Source organism: Rhincodon typus, chromosome 16 (assembly GCF_021869965.1).
Source record: "Rhincodon typus isolate 14 chromosome 16, sRhiTyp1.1, whole genome shotgun sequence".
NCBI classification, from domain to species: Eukaryota; Metazoa; Chordata; class Chondrichthyes; order Orectolobiformes; family Rhincodontidae; genus Rhincodon; species Rhincodon typus.
Window position 1 is genome coordinate 18,411,047 of NC_063347.1, and position 25,000 is coordinate 18,436,046.

General features: G+C 40.5%; 1 protein-coding gene across 6 annotated transcripts; it reads right to left on the reverse strand.

The window, feature by feature from the left end:
• Window positions 1-9: 9 nt before the first annotated feature.
• Window positions 10-12,143, reverse strand: LOC125485128 (nucleolar protein 8-like). 6 transcript variants are annotated; one of them, XM_048606435.1, is made up of 8 exons: window positions 12,026-12,143; window positions 11,598-11,806; window positions 7,418-7,602; window positions 5,729-5,791; window positions 5,025-5,103; window positions 2,029-2,179; window positions 1,343-1,388; window positions 822-985 (listed from the first exon to the last, which is right to left on the reverse strand). In XM_048606435.1, the coding sequence occupies exons 3-8, from the start codon at window positions 7,554-7,556 to the stop codon at window positions 969-971; spliced, it is 495 nt and encodes a 164-aa protein (XP_048462392.1). In that variant the 5' UTR covers window positions 7,557-7,602; window positions 11,598-11,806; window positions 12,026-12,143; the 3' UTR covers window positions 822-968. The 6 variants fall into 6 exon arrangements, with proteins under 6 accessions (XP_048462389.1, XP_048462391.1, XP_048462390.1 ...); XM_048606436.1 differs by having other exon boundaries at window positions 2,025-2,179; XM_048606432.1 differs by lacking the exon at window positions 1,343-1,388 and having other exon boundaries at window positions 10-985; window positions 12,026-12,141.
• Between the last annotated feature and the right edge of the window lie 12,857 nt (window positions 12,144-25,000).

Consider the following 25,000-nt stretch of genomic DNA (forward strand, 5'->3'; position numbering starts at 1 on the left):
TGGTGCTTTTTGGAAATGTACTCAATGGTATCAAAGGTAACTTGATGGCATTGATCTCACCTTGAGTCAATTGGCTGTGGGCTCAAGTTCCACTCTAAAGACTGAAGCACAAAAACCTATCCAACCTCTCCTTATAACTCAAGCCCTCCAGTCTCAGTAACATCCTTGTGAATCTTTTTTGCACCCTTTCCAATTCTTGTCAGGGGTAGTCACTGCTCAGCATTCCTGCAAAAACTATCCTAATAGAACATTTTAGTGATACGATATCATGCTTGTTTCAGGTATCAATTCAGTACATCTCCTCTGAATCACCTCTAACATGAACAGGCTTAACATTGTGCAATTATCAGTGAGAATGCTCACTTCTGACCTGTTGGTGGAGGGAAGGTCATTGACGACGTAGCTAAGGATGGTGGGGTCTGGAACATTGTCTCTGTAAGAGCAGCTGGATTGATGCTCAGGGACCACGTTTATTGGCCTCTAAAAACCACAACCATGTTCCAAAGTAATAGGTAACAACCAGTGGAGAATGTACACATCATAAGTAATTCATTGGTTGCAAAATGCCTTATGATGTCTAAGGTAATGAACACCCCTACACAAATCAATTCTCTACGCAAAGTACGATATGGCTGGTCTAGGTGGTGATCCCTTTCTTGATAGAAAGGTCAGTGTAAACGACTAGAGAAACATTGAAACATTTTACACTTAACCACCTTGCCTGGAAGAGGAAAAGTAAATTTGAAATTTTAGTGCTTGGTTTAAGAGCTGTCTGAACAACAGAAAAGTCACGCAAAACACTGAATTCCAGAACCTCATGATAATTTTCTAATTGTTTCTCTTTATTTCTAACATTAGCTTTTAAAGTATTTTCTCCAACAACCTTTGTTACATCTTTATTATTAAAAAAGGATATTTTCTTTTGACCCTTTTGTCGCAGGTGAAGGATGGGTAACACTCTTCCAAATTTACTCACAATCCAGTCCTGAGGGATTAAAAAAAAGTACTTGATTTATTACAAAAATACGATAACATTTAATAGCACATTTTTTTTTGTGGCAGCTCCCCAATATATAATTTACACTATGTGCTTCAGAAATACAGCATTAGTCATTCACAATGCATAGTGTGCACAGAAATAGAGAAATGATGGCATGCTTTTAAAATTTAATTCTTAGATCTCATCTCAAGTATTGTATCCAACCATTGCTACCGCATTTCAACGAGGTTGCCAAGGACTTAGGGAGATGTCAGAGATTTACCAGAATGGTACCAAAGTCAAGGGGCGCTAGTCCTAATGTAGACTAAAACAACTGTAATTGCTGGGAAGCTTCAATATCACCTTTCTTTGGGGCATCCAAGAATGGAGCTGCTGACAACTTCCATATCTGAAGAGTAAAAACAAATCAATAGGCCACTTGAAAGATGTGATGCACAAACACTAAAGTTCTCTTTGGACCATCTCCAATTTTGGCCAGCGCTGCACAAAGAAAACAAGCATGTGCAAATAACAAACAGTGGAGGGAACAGCCACAGATGAAACTGATCCTTAACAGAGTACTGAATTACAGAAGAGTTAAAAGAAATGGGTATTCATTAGCTTTGAAATGACTGCTGAAAGTCCTCAAAGTAATATAAAAATAGTACAAAGCAAAGTAACTCCTCCAGAATGCACCTATATCTTCAATTTTACATTATTTCCTTAATTTATCTTGCATCAGGGTCCAACCAGCAAAGGAAAATGCAGGATCACTGTCAACAAATTTTTCAGATCGTGATCAAATATTGGAATGTGTTTCCAAGTTGGGTAGTGGGAGTGGAAACTCTTGGAACCATTTAAGAAGTAGACTGAAGCTGTGTTGGGCAAACTGTAGGTAAGGTGAGGTCAATACTTTTTAAATGCTTCTTATTATGACATTACTCCATCACTATTTTGCATGTATTTCAATTGGGGCAAGAAAAATTAAGAAATTAACTGATGCAAAATTGAGTATCACATTAAGACAATTTGAGAAAGTTATCACCTGCCTTATGCTCAGGTACTTCTGTTCCTGGTACAGCAGACCTGATGTTGAAGTTTTCAACACCAGCTTTCTTCAGCGACTCTAGCACTTTCTTGATGCTGCTAACTTGTGGTTTGAACTGATTTTTAGCTGCAACCTGTCGCTCTTGAGCAAGCCTACAGAATGTATGCAGAAGTGAGTTTTGATGCAAAACTTGCAATTTTAAAAAAAAATGCCCAACTCTTGATATGATCCTGAAATACCTGTGATGTGGAGGTGCCAGCTTTGGACTGGGGTGGACAAAGTCAGAAGTCACACAGCACCAGGCTGTGGTCTAACAGGTTAATTTGAAGTCACAAGGTTTTGGAGCACTAATCCTTCACCTAATGAAGGAGCGGCGCTTCAAAAGCTTGTGATTTTAAATAAATCTGTTGGACTATAACCTGGTGTCATGTGATTTCTAACTGAAATACCTAGTAGTAGACTTGCAGAATTATATAACACAGAAGGTGGCCACCATGCCTGTTGCTCTTTGGAAGAACTAGTGCCACATCTTTGCACTTTCCACACAGACAAAATTTTGCAGGGTTTTCATGTATTCAACCCATTCCTTTTTGAATATTGCTGTTGATTACTCTCTGAATGGTTGCTCGAAGCAATGAGCTACATATGTTTTACCGCTCAGGTTACCTCTTTTTTGCCAACTATCATAAATGTCTGTCCTCCATTTACCAAGCTTACTGCCAGTGAACACAATTTATCCATATTGATTCAATCACCTCCGTGGTTTTAAACACCATTATCAATTCTCAAAGTTCCAGAAATCCAAAGTTGTTCCTCCTACACCATCTCTCCAACCATGCATTCATCTCCTCTAGTCTCTTATTTCTATACTCATAAGCACATGGCATCAAGAATGATCCAGAGATCTTTGATATCTTGCTTAGTAGTTTTCTTCCCAGCTCCCAAAATCTATCTACAGGACATTATTTTTCTTTCTACCTATGTCAAGGTACTAGCATAGATGATGATCTCAAAATGCTTATCCACCTTACTCAGAATGCTCTGGAAACGTAGTGATATCCTTGATAATGGGACCAAGGAAGCAACCTACCATCCTGGATTCACATCTGTGGTTACAAAAACGTTCCCCAAACTAGGTCTGTTCTTCTAACTATGAAATTCCTCATCACAACTGATTTTCCAATATTCCTCCTGCTTCTCAGTATATGTACACCATCCACAATGCCATTGATCTGGTTCTGGTTGCAATCTCTGATGAATCACTAATCGAACCAATATAGAGAACTGAATATCAATCACTGACAAAGATGTACTCAACAGACTTCATGTCTGGTCCTCCTTGACCATCTGGAGATCAAATATTTCCTATCTGTCTGCACACTATTAAACAGGAAGCAAACCTTCTGAAATGTGCTGTCCACACAGCTCTCAGTGTGTAGGTGCACTTTAGTGATGCCAGCAGCTGCTCAAGTTCCGAAATCCCAAAACCCGAGTGTTCAACTGTTATCACTTGCTGCACACGTAAATTCCCCAGGACACAAGAAGAATTCAACACAAAACTATAGCTGGGATTTTGCATGACTCCGTCATTTTTGTACGCTTTGCCTCTATTTACAAAGGCAAGAATCCTGAATGCTTTTTCAACATCTTGACTTGCAAACTTCAAAGATTCGTGTACATAGATCCCTCAAATCAATCTCTCTGTTACTGCAATTTAGTTTACAGTCTCTCCTCATTCTTGCTACCAAAATGTATCACTCAAGATTTCTCAGTATTACATTTCATGCGCCATCTATCTGGCTACATCACCAATCTGCTCACGTCCTCCTGTAGACTATTACTACACACTTCACTGAATACCACATTTCAAGCTTTATGCTACCAGTAAATTTTGAAATTATGACCAGGCATACCCAAATCCAAGAGGTTAATATGTACAAAAAGTGCAATGGTCCCAATATTGACCTGGCTATATCTGCTTCCAGAAACACAACGATCCAACATTATTTATTCTTCAGTCAATTCTGTATCCATTCTGTTTTTCTCCTTTTAATCCTATAGAGTTTAATTTTACTAAAGTTTAACTTGTACCTTATCAAGCATGTTTTGAAAACTCAACCACAAAACAACTACTCTTAATCAACTCTAAACATTGCTTCAGAACTTATATTTTGCACATGTACAAAAGCCAAGAAAGCTTTGGAAATCAGTGTTTTATTCTGCAACATAATGTAAAAGTTAGAATTTGAAGTACCTATTTAATAATTCAATTTGGAAACATTTACTTTCAGTTTATTTGTTTTTTTCTGGTTGCACTGGGATAGAAACAGAATGCTAATGGAGAAAGAACAAGTACTTTCTTCAGAATGAGGAGGATAATTCTGGAACATAAATGATTGTCATTTCCTAGCAAATTACAATACAAATTGAAAGGGGAGTCATACCGGACTCAAAACATTAACTTTGGTCCTCTCTCTACAGATGCTGTCAGCATTGTTGAGTTTTTTCAACAGATGGTTTTTATTTCAGATCACCATCCATCTCAAATGTAAAGTTACCATAGTTCAACAGGACTTCTCTCTTCTAAGACAACTGGTGGTAGTTTAACTGGACGGTCATTCCACCTCGGGCGAGGGGCGAGGTTGAGAAGGAGTGATCTTCATAGTAACCTCAGCCAGTGTAAGAACTGAATGCACCATCGTGGCATCACTCGGCAGTGCAAACCTGCCAGGCAGCCAACTGAACTAAACTGACACCATCATCTCGAGTACAAAATATACACATATGTTTTCCACACATAGATTAGCAAACTAATATTTCTATTGATGCAAACAAATTTACTGAACATATTTCTATTCAATGAAAAATACACCGTTGGAAAATTATGAAAGAATAAATTCTTAATTATTTTAGAATGTCAAAATGTTTGAACTTTGCAAAACAATAAAAACAACCAAAAATTAACAATCTGCAAAATGATTAATGAATAAAACTCACTTATGCAAAAAGCATTCTTTGGCTAATTCAACTTGCAGTGTTTCACCTTTCCATTTTGATTTATTCAGCATCGAAATACCTAGAAATAATAAACATAAATAGAACTGTTGAACATAAGCACCTCAACAGAGTTAATAGTGGAGATAAAGCAGCTATCAAAAATAATCCTTCCCTTTCTGTTCCCCAAAGGATTTGATTAGCTTATTTTCTGATTGAATACTTCTCAGTCAATTAAAGAATATACATATAGACAGTCAGCTTACTCGCTTCAAGCACTTTGCTGTGCTCTAGACAGAAGTATTTGTCCATAGATTCATCCAATGCATTACAGAATTACAACACTATGGATTTTCAACAACTAGCCAGACGATGACCATGAAACCACTAACCTATCTGGTTCACTAATATTCTTTGAAGAAGGCATTCTGCCATCCTGACCTGATTTGGGTAGATGGGACTCCAGGCCCTCAGCAGGTGGTTGACTGTTAACTGCCCTATGGATAGTTAGAGTTGGGCAATAAATGCTGAGCTAGCCAGTGATACTCACCTCCCATGAATGAATTAAAAGCACAAATAAAAATTTTATTTGCAATTCAGTACCTTTTCTAAAATAGAACAGCCAACAAAAATTGTAACAGGAATCTGCATAAAGGATAAATTGTGTTAGAATACTGAAAGAAAATTGAACAAAATTGTATACTTACATCGCTTTAATTCTGTTTCTGAGGTATTGATATTAATGTAACCAAAGGTCTTTACAGGATTACCTTGAGAAAAGAATATAATCACTGTCATGATCAAAGGAATTATCGCATTACAGATTTTTTATGAAAAGACGACTCTTGACTCCGACTGGACACGAGCAGCTAAAAACCTTGGATGCTACAAATCATTTGCCTATACAGCTGCAAGCTCCGTATGGCATATAGAGAAAGACATGCTCAGATATGTAAACTTCTTGAAATACTTGAAGGACTTTACAAACAGACAAAAAAGGTACAAGAATTCAGCCTTCAGAGTGAAGCAACAGACAGGAGGAAGAAATTCAAAGGAACTCAGCATAATTGACTTTATTGTTTTGAGGACACCCTTGCTTCCTTAAAATTAGCATAGCACCATTTTGCTGCATGAAGAAACCTGGCTGCATAAGGTGCAGAACCCCAAGAAGGTGACACTAAGATCCATCTTAGTAGTAAACTAACCTTTAATTTGTTAAATAAGACTAGATTGCTGGTCTGCTTTAAGAGGAACTACTCCAAATTTAAAATGGGGCTGCACAAGCTATATTAATCTACATGGTGATCATGTCTTGTGGTTGTGACAATCACTGATTCAATGTGAGAATAAGATATGCTTTGAAATCTTAAAAAAAAGCCCTTTTACTTAAGAATCTGACAGATACATGAATAAACCATATGTTCTCATATAGGATGCTGAGGTTTGTACCTCACTGGGATTTGTATATCATTTTTGACTAAATTACCAATTTGGGAAATTCATTTGCGATCCAGTAAAGATGAAGGGGAAGAAAGGAAAAAAATAAAAATCTGTGAGGATGTAACCTGCAGTAAAAATCAACCAACATCCCAGATTCTGAGAATATATTCATTGCTGATCTCAAGGAAAATTGTCCACAAAGCCCGGGCTTTGCTTTTACCTACACAAATTTCAAATGAGCAACAGTCTTCTCCTGACCACAGCAGAAGAAACAAGGTAGATAAACTATTTCCACCGATTAGGATTCTAGAACTAAGGGGCATTGACTGAGAATTAGGGCCAGATTGTTCAAGAGAGATGTTCTGAAGCATTTTTACACTCAAAGGGTGGTGGATATTTGGAACTCTCTTCCACAAATGGCAGTGGGTGCAGGTTCAGTTGTTAGTTTTAAATCTGAGATAGATAAATGTTTGTTAAGCAAAATGATTGTAAGGAATATGGGTCAAATGCAGATATCTAGAGTTCGGCCACACAGCAGCCATTGAATGGTCGAACAGGCTCAAGGAGGTGAAGGGCCTAGTCATTCTCCTACATTCATAATAGAAATAATTGATATTGCACAAATCTAAAACTTGGTTCTAGAGCAAGAAAGCTTTTTGGGTCATATGTATGATTTATTGGACCATTAAAAACCCAGTTACATCACATGAATAAGACTTTCTCAGAGTTTGTTTTTTGAAAGCTATAGTATAACAAGAAAGGTTCACATCAATCCAGTGATGTTAAAGAATTGTCGCTTCAAGGACTTAACCTCACACTCTGTGGAACCACGATATCACTGACAGTCAGGATCTCAGTGTTTAAATTATGCAATTATGAATTAAGTGATTAGATAGTACAAGCTAACAGATCTGAAGTTCAATTACACTACACAAAACCGTGCACATTGACATTACCTTCATTGTCTTTCCTGAACACAAGATCCACATCTGTCACAGCACCAAATGTGCTAAATCTTTCTTTAATTTCATTTTCAGAGACCATGTGATGCAGTCCCCCAACAAATAAACGCTTCACATTTTTGGTTGTCTCCATTCTGTGGTTTGTTGTATCATTTTAATTGGAGAATGTCAAAAATAATCTAAGGAGCAACAAAATAACAAAATGAAGATGCATGTATGAATTCCACACAACTTTTATTGACAACAAAAATGTTAAAAAGAAAACAAGCACATTAAAAATAAAAACTTCTGTTTATCTCTATGCATTGCAAATATTCAGTTATAGAGTCAGTGTCATACAGCACGGAAACAGACCCTTCGGTCCAACTCGTCAGTGCTGACAGGACATCACAATCTGACCTAGTCTCCTTTGACAGCATTCAGCCCATATCCCTCTAAACCCTTCCTATTCATATACACATCCAGATGCTTTTTAAATGTTGTAATTGTACCCACCTCCACCACCTCCTCTGGCAGCTCATTCCATATACGCAGCATCCTCTGCATGAAAAGGTTATACTTTAGGTCCTTCCTAAATCTTCCCCTCCCGCCTTAAACCTATGCCCTCTAGTTTTGGGGTCCCCCACCCTTGGAAAAAGACCTTGGCTATTCACTCTATCCATGTCCCTCATGATTTTATAAACCTCTGTAAGGTCACCCCTCAGCCTTCGATGCTCCAGGGAAAGAAGCCCCAGCCTATTCAGCCTCTCCCTATAACCCACCACTCTGTCTACCATTTTTGCTTTTGCAATTTTAGACCATGAAGTGCATCATAAATATCATGGGACAAGGAAAAAGGAGTGAATAGCAACACTGTTGGATAAAGCTCCATAAATCAACAACAGTAAAGATATTTGAATAAGGAAATAAAAATTCCAATGGAACAATGTGCACTGATGTAGCTCTTTTACTAAAATGTTCTAAAGCTCGTTCAAAGGAAAGTTTTCAAAAAAAAAAGATACCTAGCTACATCGGGAGATATTAAGGTAGGTAGCCTAAAGTTTGATTAGATGGGCATACATTAAGGAAGGTGTTAAAAGAGAGGAGGCAGGCTGAAAGTAAGGTAACCCAGTTACAAAATTTCAAAGTTTAGAAATTAAGCAGGGGAAGACACAGCTTTAAAGAAAATGTGACATGTGCAACAGGCCATAATTGGAAGGTCACAGGGATCAAGGAGTGTTGCAGTACTGGAGGAAATTAGAGATAGAGAGGGGTGAGGATGAGAAGTTTAAAACTTGAATTATTGCCAGACTAGAAGCAACTGCAATACTGTTAACACATGATGAGGCAATGAGACTTTATGTGAATCAGGACACAGGCAACAAAATTCTGGATCTCCTGAAGATTATGTTGCTTGAAACTCAGTCAGGAAGGCACCAGAATCATCAAGCCTTGAGGTAACTAACAAATGGATAAGAGTTTCAGCTGCACGTGAGTGAAGGAAGAGACCAAGTTAAGCGATGATATTAAGGCAAAAACAGGCACTTTTGGTATTGGTGGTCAGAAGCTCATTTTTGTGTCATACACAACTGCAAATGGTGGACAGAGTTCGTAGCTAGAGAAAGGATTTTGTAGTGGGGATCAAATGCACTGGTTTGGTTTGGTTTGGTTTTTATTTGGAGGAAATTTTTGTTCATCCAGTACTGACTACGGGATAAGTCGCACCAGAGCCAGTTGAGAAAGGTCCAGACCACAACTGGTTAACAAGGTTAGATCACATGGAATACAGGAAGAACTAGCCATTTAGCTGGAAGGTAGGAGATAGAGGGTGGTGGTGAAGGTTTTCTTTTTGGATTGGAGACCTGTGCCACAGGGATCAGTGCTGGGTCCACTGATTTTTGTCATCTACACAAATGATTTGGATGTGAATCTAGGAGGTATGGTTAGTAAATTTGCAGATGACACCAAAATTAGTGGTGTTATGGACAGCAAAGAAGATTTCCTCAGAGTACAATGGGACCTTGATCAGATGGGCCAAGGAGCAGCAGATTAAGTTTAATCAAAATAAATGTGAGGTGCTGCATTTTAGTGATGCAAATCAGGACTTATACACATAATGGTAAAGACCTGGGGAGTGTTGCCAAACAAAGAGACCTTGGAGTACAGGTTCATAGTTCCTTGAAAATTGAGTTGCAGGTAGACAGGATAGTGAAGAAGGCATTTGGTACGCTTGCCTTTATCAGTCAGGGAATCGCGTATAGGAGTTAGGATGTCATGTTACTACTGTACAGGACTTTGGTTAGGCCACTTTTGGAATATTGCGTTCACTTCCAATCTCCTTGCTATAGGATGGATGTTGTTAAACTTGAAAGGGTTCAGAAAAGATTTACAAGGATGCTGCCAGGGTTGGAGGGTTTGAGCTGTAGGGAGAGGCTGAATAGGCTGTGGCTATTTTCTCTGGAGTGTCGTAGGCTGACGGGTGACCTCATAGAGATATATAAAATCATGAAGGGCAATGGATAGGGTGAATAGTCAAGGTCTTTTCTCCCAGGTAGGGGAGTCCAAAACTAGAGGGCATAGATTTAAGGTAAGAGGGTAAAGATTTAAAGGGACCCAAGGGGCAACTTTTTCATACAGAGGGTGGTGCGTGTATGGAATAAACTGCCAGAGGAAGTGGTGAAGACTGGTACAATTACAACATTTAAAAGGCATCTGGATGGGTAAATGAATAGGAATGGTTTGGAGGGATACGGGCCAAATGCTGGCAAATGAGGCTAGATTAATTTAGGATACCTGGTCAGCTTGGACTGAAGGGTCTGTTTCTATGCTTAAATATTCTATGATACTAGTGGGGAGGTATCACTGCTAAATGTTAGCATACATGTAAAACTTAATGATATCCCTTGAAGGGGAACAGGCAGAGCTATTCCCATCTCGCTGCCACCCTTTGTCCTTCTAACTGACAGTGTCCATGAGTTAAGGTGGTGCTGCCTAAGGAGCCTTGGTGACTTGCTGCAGATCAAAAAACAATGGAGTGGTAATAACTGGAGTTAAAATATAAAGCATTTCTCTGGAGGGTGTGTAAGTGTCAGAAAAAGAGCTGTGGTGAAAGCAGCATGAGATCCAGGATTCGAACTGGCTATGACAAAACAACAATATCAAAATTGGGGACCAGAGTACATGGTCTCAAAGTTTTGAACTCAATGTTGAGTCCAGAGGGCTGTAGAATGCTTAATCCAAAAATGAGGTTCTACTCCTTGAGCTCTGCACTATGCAGAAATCAAAATCACGAGCATGAGAGCAAGATGGTGAATTAAAATGGCATGCGACCAAAGCTCAGGGTCATGCTTATTGATGAAACAACGGTATTCCACATTCCTACCTGGACATTTTACTGTCTTTCGACTCTGAATAGGAGTCATATTTGACTCTATCAACTGTTTCTCTATTGATGCTGTCAGATGTAAAGACTTTTCAGCAATTCAGAAATGACTTTCAACATGCACAGTATTTTGTTATTAACATTTTTTTTTTAATTAGTGGTTTTGATTACTACTCTACATAGACTCAGTACTCAACATACTTAGCCAAACACTCCTATGTATCCTGAAATTTCACCGACGGCTGTTTTGATACCAATTATGTGATATGTTCACTGAACAATCTTATTTGTACTGCCCCGATTTCATTTTCGTACACCTTAAGTTTAATTTGTACGGCCTCATCGACCGCTTTAAAAACGTCCAATATAGATAACAGTACATAATTATCCAGCTCCTGAGATTCCCCTCCTGTCTCTGAAGGCAGTGAAAAAAATGACTGTTGGATACGAACATTTAAGTCACAAAGCAGGTTAGAAAACAAAAAGGTCATGCGTTCCTGATTTTGGTCACTAAGCGTATACTTCAACTATTTTTTAAACAAAAATCTAAAGAACTGCGAATGCTAGAAATCTGAAACAAAAACAGAAATTGCTGAAGAAACTCAACAGGTCTGACATCATCCGCGAAAGCAGAGTCGGCTTTTCGGGTGACTATTCTTCAGCTGTTTTTACTTCGATCATATGCTTTTATTCAAGCCCTTAAAAATTATTAAAACGGCTTTTACAAACGTAAAATCTTCAGCTCCTTTTAGGTGAGGGGAAATAAGAAAATTTATACATCATAAAATGGAATTTCCAGAATTTGTCACTCACGTTGCTGTAGTTCATGGTCCATCCAGGTTATTCTTCCTCACAGTCCTATTCAACCTCTATCTTCAGTTCCACCAGCAAAAAGAAGTAAAAAGGAAGGAGCGAGACTCAGGGCCGTGAAAATTATTCGGCGAAGAGTTAATCAGCGAGCGTGGTTCACATCATCATTAGTAACAGCACACACCATTATTTAAAAAAAACCGCAGACGTCTCTAAAAATTAACAAAAACACGCCATGTCAATGTGGAGTCATTTAATGGTGTCACGCCGAAAAGGAACGGAAATGCTGTATGCTAACAATGTTTCCGAGAAAAGGGGTGCAAGGATCAAACTAGAAATAATATCAACAGAACGTCGCTAGAATTTAAAATGTTCCCGGAAAACAAAATGAATGAGTGTGAATGTCTGAACGTGAAATGCTGTGATCTTACAGTTGTGGTGAGGTTTTGCAGTACAGCTGTTGATGTTGACGGGATACACCCCTGTTTGATTGGCGTTTACGCGAGTCCGCGCCTTCCTCTCGTGCTCTGGGTTTGAATAGTGTAGCGCGCGACTTCTGTTGGTGACTGCACCCTCTGGATTTCCACTTTGACCAAGGTTAAAAACTTTTCCTGACGTTTGGGGGGTGTGTTTTTTTTTAAATTCTACTTTAGAATTATAATTTTGTCACCTACTGTTTTATAGAATCTCGGGGTAGGAGTTCTTCGGCGGTCGGCGCAAAATTCGCTTTATTGGATCAACTGCCAGCAATGAATGCTGAACTCCATTGACTGCAATCATTGTTATTGCATGTTAGGCGCTATGTATGAAGGCCTGTGGATCCAAAACATCCATGTTTTGCTCCACCGTTTGAGACGAGGTTCTAGCCAAATTTGTGGTTGTTCTAAAACAATCCAGTGGTAGGACTGGGAGTTGTTAGTCTGTTAACGATGCGTATAAATGAAAAATTGTGCATCTGGGAATCAGAATCCGTGAGAAGTCGCACCGAAATTTTGTTGGAATGTGTAAAACGAAAAAGTATGGTTAAGGTAAACATTTGTCTTTTAGATGATGAGAAGGAGGTTTCATAATGGGAAGTAGGAAATAGCCACAGCATTGAACAGGTATTTTGTGTTGATCTTCACAGTGGAAGACACAAATAAAATGCCAGTAATTAATGACAAGGAAGCTATGGTAGGTGAAGACCTAGAAACGGTCATTCTTACAAAAGAGGTAGTGTTGGGCAAGCTAATGGGGCTAAAGATAGACAAGTCTCCTGGCCCGGATAGAATGCAGCCCAGAGTACTATAGAGATGGTTGGGGAAATAGCAAATGCACTTCTGGTAATTTCCCAAAATTTGCTGGATTGTGGGCTAGTTCCAGCAGATTGGAAAACAGCAAATGTGACGCCACTGTTTAAAAAAGGAGGTAGAGAAAAGGCTGGCAACTACAGGCCCATTACCTTAACTTCTGGAATAGAGAAAATACTTAAATCGATAACCAAGGCAGAAATAGTAAGACATCTGGATAGAAATTATCCCATCAGGCAGACGCAGTATAGGTTCATGAAAGACAGATAATGCTTAACTAATTTACTGGAATTCTTTAAGGATATTACGAGTGGCATGTACAACGGGGAACTGGGGAAGTGGTGTATCTCGAATTCCAGAAGGCTTTCGACAAGGCGCTGCACAAAAGGCTGCAGCGTAAGATAAAGGTGCACGGCATTATGGGTAATGCGTCAGCATGGATAGAAGATGGGTTAACTAACAGAAAACAAAGAATGGGATAAATAGGTGTTTTTCTGGCCGGTGATCAGTGACTAGTGGTGTGCCTAAGGGATCAGTATTGGGATCACAACTGTTTTCAATTTACGTGGATGATTTAGAGTCGGGGACCAAGTGTGGTGTGTCAAAGTTTGTAGATGACACTAAAATGAATGGTGGAGCAAAGTGTGCAGAGGACACAAAGTCTGCAGAGAGATGTAGATAGGTTAAGTGAGTGGGCAAGGGTCTGGCAGATGGAGTACAATATTGTAAATGTGAGGTCATTCATTTTTCTAGGAATAACAGCAAAATGGACTATTATTTAAATAGTGAAAATTGCAGCATACTGCTGTGGAGGGACCTTGGTGTCCTTGTGCATGAATCATAAAATGTTGGTTTTCAGGTGCAGCAGGTAATTAAGAAGGCAAATGGAATATTGTCCTTCACTGCTATAGGGATGGAGTTTAAAAATAGGGAGGTTATGCTGCAGCTGTATAGGGTGCTGTGAGGCCATACCTGGAATATTGTGTTCATTTTTAGTCTGCTTACTTGAGAAAGGATGTACTGGCACTGGAGAGGGTGCAGAGGATGTTCACCAGATTGATTCCGGAGTTGAGAGGGTTAGCTTATGAGGAAAGATGAGTATAGTCAGTCTGCTCATTTAGAATTTAGAAGAATGAGAGGAGATCTTATAGAAGCATGTAAAATTATGAAGGGAATAGATAAGATAGATGCTGGGAGGTTATTTCGACTGGTGAGTGAAATTCGAACTAGGCGGCGTAACCTCAAAATAAAGTGGAGCAGATTAAGGACTGAGTCGAGGAGGAACTTCTTCACCCAAAGGGTTGTGAATCTGTGGAATTCCCAGCTCAGTAAAGCAGTTGAGGCTACCTCGTTGAATGTTGTTTAGGCAAAGATAGATAGACTTTTGAACGGTAAAGGAATTAAGGGTTATGGAGAGCGGACAGGTAAGTGGAGCTGAGTCCGTGAAAAGATCAGCCATGGTCTTACTGAATGGCAGAGCAGGCTTGAGCAGCCAGATGGCCTACTCCTGCTCCTATTTCTTATGTTCTTATGAAAACCCCAATGTTCAAGAAAAAGACCCACTCGTATGATCATTCTCCAATTTTGGCTCCTTTAATGGGTAATGCATCATCGGTGAAGATTACTAGATCAAGTTATAGATATCATTAGAACTGCTAAATATTGCAGAAGGATTATGGTGCAGAAGGAGGTCAATCAGTCCATCAATGTCTGCATCAAGTTTCCACATGAACATCAGGACAAAGTGCCATTCTCCTGCCTTTTGCCCCCCCACACCCTTGCACATTATCCAATGCCATCTTGAATGTCTCAGCTAAACTTGCCTCATGTCACTTCAAGGCATTAGGCTGATATCAGGTATGAAGGGATTGCCTTATGAGGAGAGGTTGAGTGGATTCGGCCACAAGACCATAAGATATAGGAGCAGATTCATGGCCATCTTGAGGTGCAGTTGTAGTGTCCTTGCCCCTGGACCAGGGAGGCCCAGGTTCAAGTCTCACCTGCTCCAGTGGTGTGTAATAACATTTCTGAACAGGTTAATTAGAAAAATAGGTAGGAGCAGAATTAGGGTATTTGGCCAATGGAGCCTACTCTGCCATTTGATCATGGTTGATATGTTTGTCAACCCCATTCTCCTGCCTTCTCCCTGTAACCCTTGATCCTCTGACCCATCAAGGTCCAATCATTTTCTGTCTTAAATACAGTCAGTGATTTGGTCTCCACAGCTTTCTGCAGTAATGAGTTTCGCAGATTCACCACCCTCTAGCTGAAGAAATTCCTCCTCATTTCAGTTTGAAAAGGTCATCTCTTCACTTGGAGGCTGTACCATGTCCACTGTGTCCAGGTCTCTCAGTATTCTGTACGTTTCAATCAGATCCCCCTCATCCTTCTAACCTCCATTGAATACAGACCCAGTGTCCTCAACTGCTGTGCATAATACAAGCCTTTCATCGTGGGATGATTCTTGTAAACAATGATTGTTTACTGGATTTGGCCTTGTACTCATTAGAATTTAGAAGAATAAGGTGCAACTTTATTGAAACATACAGGATTCTTAGGAGACTTTATATAGTAGATGCGGAAAGGTTGTTTCCCCTTGTGGGAGAGTCTAAAACCAGAGAGTATAACCTCAGAGTGAGGGGTTTCACATTTAAGACAGAGATGAGAAGCAGTTTCTTCTCTCAGGATAGTCAGCCTGTACAATTCTTTATTGCAGAGGGCTGTTAAGACTGAGCCATTAAGTATATTCACAGTTAAGGTAGATTTTTAGTCAGTAAGAGAGATAAGGGTTATAGGGATAAGGTAGTGGAGTTGAGGATTAACAGATCAGCCATGATCTCATTGAATGGCAGAGCAGACTTGATGAGCTGAATGGTCCACTTCTACTCCTACATCTTATGGTCAGTGCATTCCTGCCAGCACTGCTCATTGTGTGGATTAGTTTTATTCTCATATCGCATTTGCTTCGTTTCCAAATCACTTTAAATCTGTGCCCTCTCATTCTTGATCCTTTTAGCAGTGGTAACAGTTTTTCCCTACCTACTCTATTTAGCCCCCAAAACATAAGTTAATCTAGAAAAAGGATGATGAGACTAAATGCTGATAAGATCACAGCTCTTACAAAGCACCTCTACTCTGTCACAAGTGTTAATATGCATCTCACTGCCTCAACCCCCACTGGAAGAGGTTGCTGCTTGAGAGAGGTCAATTGGTTTTAGCACTGCGAGAGCAAAGCAGACTGGGTTTTAACAACTAGAAGACTTTGCTTCTTGCAGGGAAATCATGATATTTGATAAGATTGCACGATCTTCAAAAGGGTGACAGAGCTCTGGAACATTTAGCCTGATTTAATGCTGGGGGAATGTGACTATCCAGGTTTTATTGTATAATGTATCAAGTGAAGTTGGGGAATATATCTCCATGTTTGGTAGCATTGGGAGACATTGGTCCTGGGTTCTGACAGCACATGACAAGGAATTGTCGTTTCCCTCTTTGTGAGCCCACCAGTACTTTGCAAACTAATACTTTAAGATCTCAGCTCTTGAGCTGAGAATCTTTTACCAGTGTTATCTTCCTACCCACTGCTTTCGATCGCAACTCTTACTCTGCTGTTTTATTAATGGCAGGAATGTGAGAGCTGTGAGTTTTGGTGAACATAATGGGGACTTTGAGAGTGTAGTTAGCAAGACAAATGAGGCTTTGAGCTTCACAAATAAATGTATTGAGAAGTAAAGCAAAGTTATGCTGAGCCTTTATGTTCGGCCACAGTTCTGGTCACCACACTTTAGGAAGGATGTGAGGGTGCAGAAGGAATTTACCAAATTATTTTCAGATATGAGATTTTAGATTCAAGGTGAAATTGGAGAAACACAAGAAAGGAGCAGAAGTAGGTCATTTGACATCTCAAGTTTGCCTCGCCATTCAGTCTGATCATGGCTGATCATTGAGCTCAATATCCTCATCCTGCCCTCCTCCCATATCACTTGATCCCGTTAGCCATAAGAGCTGTCTCTACCCCCTTGTTGAAAACACATCATGTTTGGCCTTGCCCTTTTTCTGTGGTAGTGAATACCAAGGTTCACCATGCTGGATGAAGAAATTTCTCCTCTCAATCCTAAAACGTTTACCCCTTATTCTATGACCCCTGATTCTAGATTCCCCCATCATTGGGAACATCCTTCCTGCATTTAACCAGTCTCATCCTGTTAGAATTTTATAAGTTCTTATGAGATCCCTCCTTAACCTTCTAAACTGCAGCAAATACAATCCTAACCAAATCAGTCTGTCCTGTATGTCAACCCTGCCATCCCAGGAATCAATTTGATAAACCTTCACTCCACTCCCTCTATTGCAAGAACATCTTTCCTCAGATAGGAAGACCAAGACTGCACACACTGCAGCAAGTGTGGACTCACCAGTGCCCTATATAATTGCAGCAAGACATCTTTGTTCCTATTCTTGAATCCTTTTGCTATAAAGTTGGTTTAAATTGAAGTATTTAGATGTATACTTGTAATGCCAAGGCATACCAGGTTCTAGGCCAAGTGCTGGAAAATGAAATTAGAATGGTTAAGTAGTCGGTTTTGACCAGCACGGACATGATGGGCTCTTGGACCTTTTTTTTTGTGCTGTAGACCTCTATGACTCAAGTTTGGAAAGTGGTGGCCTCATGGTATTGTCACTGGACTATTGGTCCAGAGACCCCAGATAATGTTCTGGTAATGAAAATAGTGGAATTTGAATTCAACAAAAATCTCCAATTAAAAGTCAAGAAGTTAAAAGATGACTATGAAACTATTGTTGATTGTCAGAAAAACTCATCTGAATCATTAATGTTAATGTCCTTTACGTGACTCCAGACACGTTTTGGTTGATGTTTAAATACCCTCTGAAATGGCCAAGCAATCACGAGAAAGTCTTTAAAAGGGAATTAAACCGGACCAAGGCATCAGAAATGACAGTGGCAAACACAGCCCTGTCAATCATGTAAAGGCCTCTGGCGCGTGCCATAATAGGAAGAGCTGTCTTGCAGACCACTCAAGCAATAGCACCATGGGACCATGTCAAACATGGAAAGAAAATGCAAAAAGACCTCCTCCAGATCCCAACAACAACAAAAACAGAAGTTGCTGGAAAAGCTCAGCAGGTCTGGCAGCATCTGTGAAGAAAAAAATCAGAGTTAACGTTTCTGGTCAGGTGACCCTTCCTCATAACTGATCTGCTGAGCTTTCCCAGCAACTTCTGTTTTTGTTCCTGATTTACAGCATCTGCAGTTCTTTCAGTTCTCCTCTGGATCACCATGCACCGGCTTGGAGGAAGCACTGAGGTTGGTAAGGGTAGAGAATATATGCTGAATGGGGACTAAGAGTGGCTCAGCAGTAGCTCTACTGATCAAGTTGGTTGAGTCCTAAAGGACATTGCTGCTAGACTGGATCTACAGCAGGTGGTGAGGGAACCAACAAGAGGACAAAACATACTTGGATTAATTGTTACTTATCTGTCTATGAGGCTATTGCTAAGAGTTACCATTGTCGTCCTTGTGGACTTGAAGACCAATTCTCACTTTGAAAATATCTTGCATCAAGTTGTGTGACACCATCACCATGTTCTTCACTGCCCTCTGAAATGGCTGAGAAATATCCCCCACTCTACCATTGGGGATAGGGAATCAAACCTGGCTCAGTAGACTGCTGGAGGCATGCCAGAAGCAGTACCAAGCATACCTCGAAACAAGATATCAACTTGATGAAGGTACCAGACAGGACTGTGTGCATGCCAAACAATAAAAAAACCTGGCACCTGTGATGCTGGAGACCTTCGGAGGAGGCTGAGATGGATCATCCACTTGGCACTTCTGGCTGGAGACTGTTATGAATTCTTCAGGCTTATTTTTGTGCTTGGCTCCTCATCATTAAGTATCGGAATATTTGTGGAATCTCTCCTTGATTCAGCTTTTAATTATCCACCACGATTCATGACTGGTGGCAGGATGTCAGAGCTTTGATCTGTTTGTCGTGAATCGCTGATCTTTCTAAGCAATTCCAGAAAGATGATTGTGATTGTTGAAAGTCAGCCACCTCAGCTCCAGGATACTTCTGTAAGAGCTTCTGAAATCTCTATCTAGTCTCAATCATCTTCAGCTGCTTCATCAATGACCTTCCCACCATCATAAGGTCAGAAGTGGGGATATTCGCTGATGACTGCTCAATGTTCAGCACCATTCACGACTTGAATACTGAAGCAGTCCATGTCCAAATGCAGCAAGACCTGGAAAATATCCAGGATTGAGCTGAAAAGTGGCAAGTAACTTAGTATCACACAAATGCCAGGCAATGACAATCTTCCAACAAGAGAGCATCTTACCAATGTCCCTTGACATTCAATAGCATTATCAACACTGAATACACTATTATCAAGATCCTTGGGGTTATCACAGATCAGAAACTGAACTCGTCTAGCTATATAATTGTGATACTATCCCTAGCTCTGGGCTGGACAAGTCCCAGCTGCTCCAGAGGTATGTAATAATATTTCTAAACAAGTTGACTTGAAAATATCCATAAATGCTTTGTCTATAAGAGAGATCAGAGACTAGAAATCCTGCAGTGAGTAACTTGCCTCCTGACTTCCAAAGCCTGTCCACTGGCTACAAGGTACACAAATCAGGAGGGCAATGAAATATTCCCCACTTAGCAGGATAAGTGCAGCTCTGACAACACTGAAGAAACTTGACACACTTAGGATAAAGCAGCCTGTTTGATTGGCACCATTCCACAAACATCCACTCTCCACCAAACTCAGTTGCAACTGTGCGAACCATCTACAAGATGCACTGCAAAAAATTCACCAAAGACTCTCTGTAAACAGCACCTTCCAAACCTACAACCACTTCAACTTAGAATGACATAGGAGCATCACCACCAGTAAGTTCCCCTCACCATCTTGACTTAGAAATGTATTGCTGTTCCTCCAGCGTCGCTGGGTCAAAATCCTGGAACTCTCCCCACCCTCCTCCCCCCACCTTGTGGCATTGCTGGTCCACTACAGTACATGGACTGCCATGAGAAGGTAGCTCACAACAACTTCTCAAGAGTAACTAACGATGGGCAATAAATGGTGGTCCAGCCAGCAGTGCTCGCATCCCATGATTGAACAACAAAATCTGAGAATTTTCTCCTTGAATCAAATGACACTGAGGAAATTTGATAAAATTGTACAAGTTTATGACAGTTTTTGAGAAAGCAGACAGAACTCTTTCCCATTAACAATGGTTAGGGTCATGTTTGAAGTCTTGTGTGAGAGAGACATAAAGGTGATTGCCACTGTCTCAGATGGCAATGGAAGTGGTGATAATTGATTTCAAAAGGAAGTTGGACAACTATTTGAGAGAACTCAAGTTGAGGAGATACCAGGAAAGGGCAAGAGATGGGGCGACTGCATTGCTCTATCGAAAACCAGCTTTGACTGAGTGGTGTCCTCATGTACTGTGATAACTCTTAATTCTGTATGAAGGGAACTTGGAGAAAATATAGAGTGAAATGAGATCTAACAGTGATTGGGAGTGAAAATTGGGAATGTGTGGAGCTAGACAAAGATAACAACATTGAATGACTATAAAGAAAATACATTTTCTTGGAGTTTGTGTAAATTCATGGGAAATGTTTTTACAGAAAGCCAATGTATTTTTGAAGTCACCTCTCAAATGCTTAAATTTCACTACCTTTTGAAGAATAAGGACACCAGACACCAGGAGAAGATCAGCACCTCCAAACTTCTTTCCAAGTCAAACATCTTACTCACTTTGTCACATATTGGTCTTTCTTCGATTATGGGTCAAAATGCAGAAATGTCCTATGTTACCACATGTGGCAGTTCTGGAAGTTGATCTCAGTGGTTCTAGAAGGCAGCTCAGTACCATATGGAAGGGTAACTGGGAAAGCAAACTAATGCTGTCTTGTTAACATTGTCCATATTCTGAGAGTTAATTTTGAATAAATGTGGTTCAGAAGCTGTTGGAGAGAATCCTTAGGGATAGGATTTACTTTCATTTGGAAAAGCATGGCCTAATTGGGGACAGTCAGCATTGCTTTGTGCAGGGCAGGTCATGTCTTACTGACTTAGTCATACAGAGATGCAGCACGTATCCCTTTGGTCCTTTGGTCCAACTTGTCCGTGCTGACCAGATATCTTATATAAATCTAGTCCCACGTGCCAGCATTTGGCCCATATCCCTCTAAACCGTTCCTATTCATATGCCTTTTAAATGTCATAATTATACCACTCTCCATCACCTCCTTTGGCAGCTCATTCCATATACATGCCACCTTCTGCTTGAAAAAGTTGCCCCGTAAGTCTCTTTTATATCTTTCCCCTCTCACCTTAAACCTATGCCCTCTAGTTTTGGACTCTTCCACCCTGGGGAAAAGACCATGCCTATTTACCCTATCCATGCCCCCCCCCATCATTTTATAAACCTCTGTAAGGCCACCCCTCATCCTCTGATGCTGTAGGAAAAATAGCCTCAGTCTATTCAGCCTCTCACTATAGCTCAAACCCTCCAACCCCAGGAACATCCTGTAAATCTTTGAATTTTTCGAAGAGGTGACAAAGGTGATCGATGAGGGTGGAACAGTGAATGTTGTCTGCATGATTTTTGTAAGGCTTTCAACAAGGTCCCTCATGGTAGGCTAATACATAAGATTAAGATGCACGGGATCCACAATGACTTGGCTGCTTGGATTCAGAATTGGCTTACCCAAAGAAGGCAGAGGGTAGTGGTGGAAAGGTGTTTTTCTGGCTGGAGGTCCATGACTAGTGGTGGTCCGCAGGAATCCATACTGCAGGGACCTCAGCTGTTTGTGATATGTATAAATTACTTGGATGAACATGTAGATAGGTGGGTTAGTAAGTTTGTTGACAATACAAAGATTGGTGGAGTTGTAGATAGTGTGGAAGGTTGTCAAAGGATACAGTGAGGAATAGATCATATGCAGTCCCTTAAATGGTGGAGAAATGACAGATGGAGTTTAATCTGGGTGCTGCACTTTGGGAGATCACATGTTAAGGAAAAGTTAATGGCAGGACCCTGAACAGCATTGATGTACAGAAAGATCTTAGGGTTCAAGTCCATAGGTCCCTGAAAGTAACCATGTAAGTAGATACAGTGGTAAAGGAGGGGCATGCATGCCATACACTTATTGTTATTGGAGTTGAGTACAAGAGTCAGGATGTCATGTTGCAGCTTTATAAGACTTCGGTTAGGCCACACTTAGAATATTGCTTTAAATTCTGGTCACCAGAAGGATGTGGAGGCTTTGCAGAGGGTGCAGAAGAGGTTTACCAGGAATCTGCCTATAAAGAGAAGCTAGAAAAACTCCGGTTGTCTTGTCTGGAGTGGCGGAGGCTGAGGGAGACTTGATAGTAGTCTGTAAAATTATGAGCGCCCCAGATAGGGTTGGCGGTCAGAATCTTTTTCCCAATGTTGAAATGTCTAATTCTAGGGGGCATGCATTTAAGGTGAAGGGGGCAAGTTCAAAGGAGATGTGAGGGGCAAGTTTTTTTTACACAGGGTGGTAGGAGTCTTGAATGCACTGCTGGGGGTCATGGTGAGGGTAGATTGGGGCTTTTAAGGGACTTTGAGATAAGCACAAAAATATGCAAGGAATGGAGGGATATGAATCGAGGGTAGGCAGAAGGGATTAGTTTAATTTGGTGTGGGGCAGTACCGGGGGCCGAAAGGTTCCTATGCTGTACTGTTGTATGTTCTATGTTCTGTTGGTATTTAATAGATATGTATTTAATTTAACTAGCCTGAAGATATATGCACTTAATTTTTGAATGACCAGAAATGTTTAACTGCATCTTGCACTAAACAGAGGAGGAGCAAAATAAATGAATCAACAGGTATTGGTTTTTTTTTCATTCAAACTGTTTGAGCATGTCATGGCACACCTTCAGCCGAGGTCAGATGTGAACCCTGACCTTCTAGCTTAGAGGCAGGGACACTACCACTGCAACACACATGCCCCTTCAATAGGTCCTTTCGTGATCACATAAGATAGAAATTCATTGCTTTTAATCGCTGATTCATTTTGAAGTACAAATACATTGTTGAAATTATTCTTGTAATACTGTGTTTTGTTCAGCAGGTGGTGCTATTGAACTATTATTCATGTTTTGTACAGTCATACATATTAGCACAGTCCCTTTTGAGAGGAGTGATGAAAACCAATTTGAGTGATTTTGTACTGTTATAGGATTGAGCAAGAGATAAATATTGGCCAAGAACTCCCATGTTTTTCTCTGGACGGTACATGGGATCATTTGTACTCACCTGAGTGTGGCATGGTGGCACTGTAGTTAGCACTATTGCCTCACAGCAACAGGGACCTGGGTTCAGTTCCAGCCTTGTGTGACTGTATGGAGTCTGCATGGGTTTCCACTGTGTGCTCCGGTTTCCTCCTGCAGTCCAAAGACGAGCAGGTTAGGTGGATGAGCCATGCTAAATTGTCCTGAAGTGTCCAGTGATGTGCAGGTTATGTCGCTTAGCTGTGGTAAATGCGGGGTTATGGAGATAGAGTTGGGGCAGTGTGAAGCTGGGTGGGATGCTCTTTTTAGGCTTGGTGTAGACTCAGTGGGCCGAATGGCCTCTATCTGTACTGTAGGGATTCTATGAAAGGGCAACAAGAGTGCTTAGTTTCTCAAGGGCAGCATCTCTAACAGTGCTGCACTCCTTCGGTACTGCATTGAAGTATTGGATTACATTATGTGCTCAAGCAACTGGAACGATTCTTGAACCTCTGTCTTAGAATGTGAGAGTGCTACCAATGAACCAATATGGACACCCATGTATATTTCTGCAAATCTGCTTAGTTTAATTTTAAAGAGCAAATCACTTTTAAAGAAATTATTACGAGTAATGTAATCATTTATTATTTTAGTGCAGAGAAACTCATGGACACATTGCAGCATCAGACTTATCAAGATGAAATTCATTCTTTACAAGAAGAGATTAGACTATTGGAGCAACAGTCCCAAAACAGTCACATTTATATGGGATCATTTCTAAAAACAATGTAAGTTAAAAGAAATCAAATTTCAAAAGCTTTTCTTAATTTGTCAGGATGATGGATTTAATTTATTTTATAAGATTAAGTCCTTAATTTAGGGTTTTTATTATTAACTTCATTCACTTTTGCAAATGTAAGTAATGAAAAGAACATGGTTAATGGGATTCTGGGAAGAAGTTTTGTCTAAAAAGGGAGACAAAATAAAAATAGCAAGGGGAGAATAGACATATGGAAATAGGTGTCATATTCAGCGTGCCAATGAAGTGGAAATGTTTGTACATATTTTCTGATTAATATATTGAGCGCACTATTTTGACATATACACAGGGAGCGATACCACCGATTGCTGAGATTGTTGCCATCATTTTTTATTGACAGAACATAATGTGGCAAGTCCTTGCACTCTTTTCTACTCCCTGAATGTTCTCTGCACCCTGCCAACCCTTCGCATATCCTCCAGTCTTTCCAATCTGCTTCCAAGCCTCTCACCCTTGTCGCTCTGCTTGCCCACAATCACACTGTCTAAATTACTCCTCCACCAGTTCACACTGTCCACCCACTTCTCTATCTTTTCTCTGCTCTGAGCCTTCAGCCCTCCACTTCCTGGCTGTCTGTCCATTTGTCACTGCCCTTCACTTCTTTGCTCCAAACTCTTTCTTCACTTCCTAGTAACCCAACTCTACAACAGGGCTCCCTCCTTGACCAGCACCCCCAGCCATTTTCTGTCTGCTCCCCCACCGTGCCATCTCTCGGTCCCTGTCCCTGACATTCTATACTCTCACATCATCTTTCTCTCACAGCATCCCCGACCTAAATACTCTCCTGATTCCCTATGGCCTCCTCCACTCTATCCCTCCTTCCTTGCTAGCATTTCAACCTCCCCTTTCTACCTTCCTGTCCTCACCTCACACCCCCATCTCTCCACTCCCCACTGCCCTCCCCTCTCTGCATGCATTTCAGTCTGCTTGTGTCCTCACCCCTCTATGCCCTGTGCCCAATGCACTATTATCATTCACTTTCCTTGCTGTCCCCAGTCCTCGCCTCACTG

What these genes read in the sequence shown, in the direction of transcription:
- LOC125485128 (XM_048606432.1), bottom strand. Translation starts at nt 7,556, where the DNA reads ATGGAGACAACCAAAAATGTGAAGCGTTTATTTGTTGGGGGACTGCAT. An exon ending in AGAAACAGAATTAAAGCGAT is followed by an intron (nt 5,104 to 5,728) that starts GTAAGTATACAA and finishes TATTATTTCTAG; the next exon opens with GTATTTCGATGCTGAATAAA. An exon ending in AAAGAATGCTTTTTGCATAA is followed by an intron (nt 2,180 to 5,024) that starts GTGAGTTTTATT and finishes TACATTCTGTAG; the next exon opens with GCTTGCTCAAGAGCGACAGG.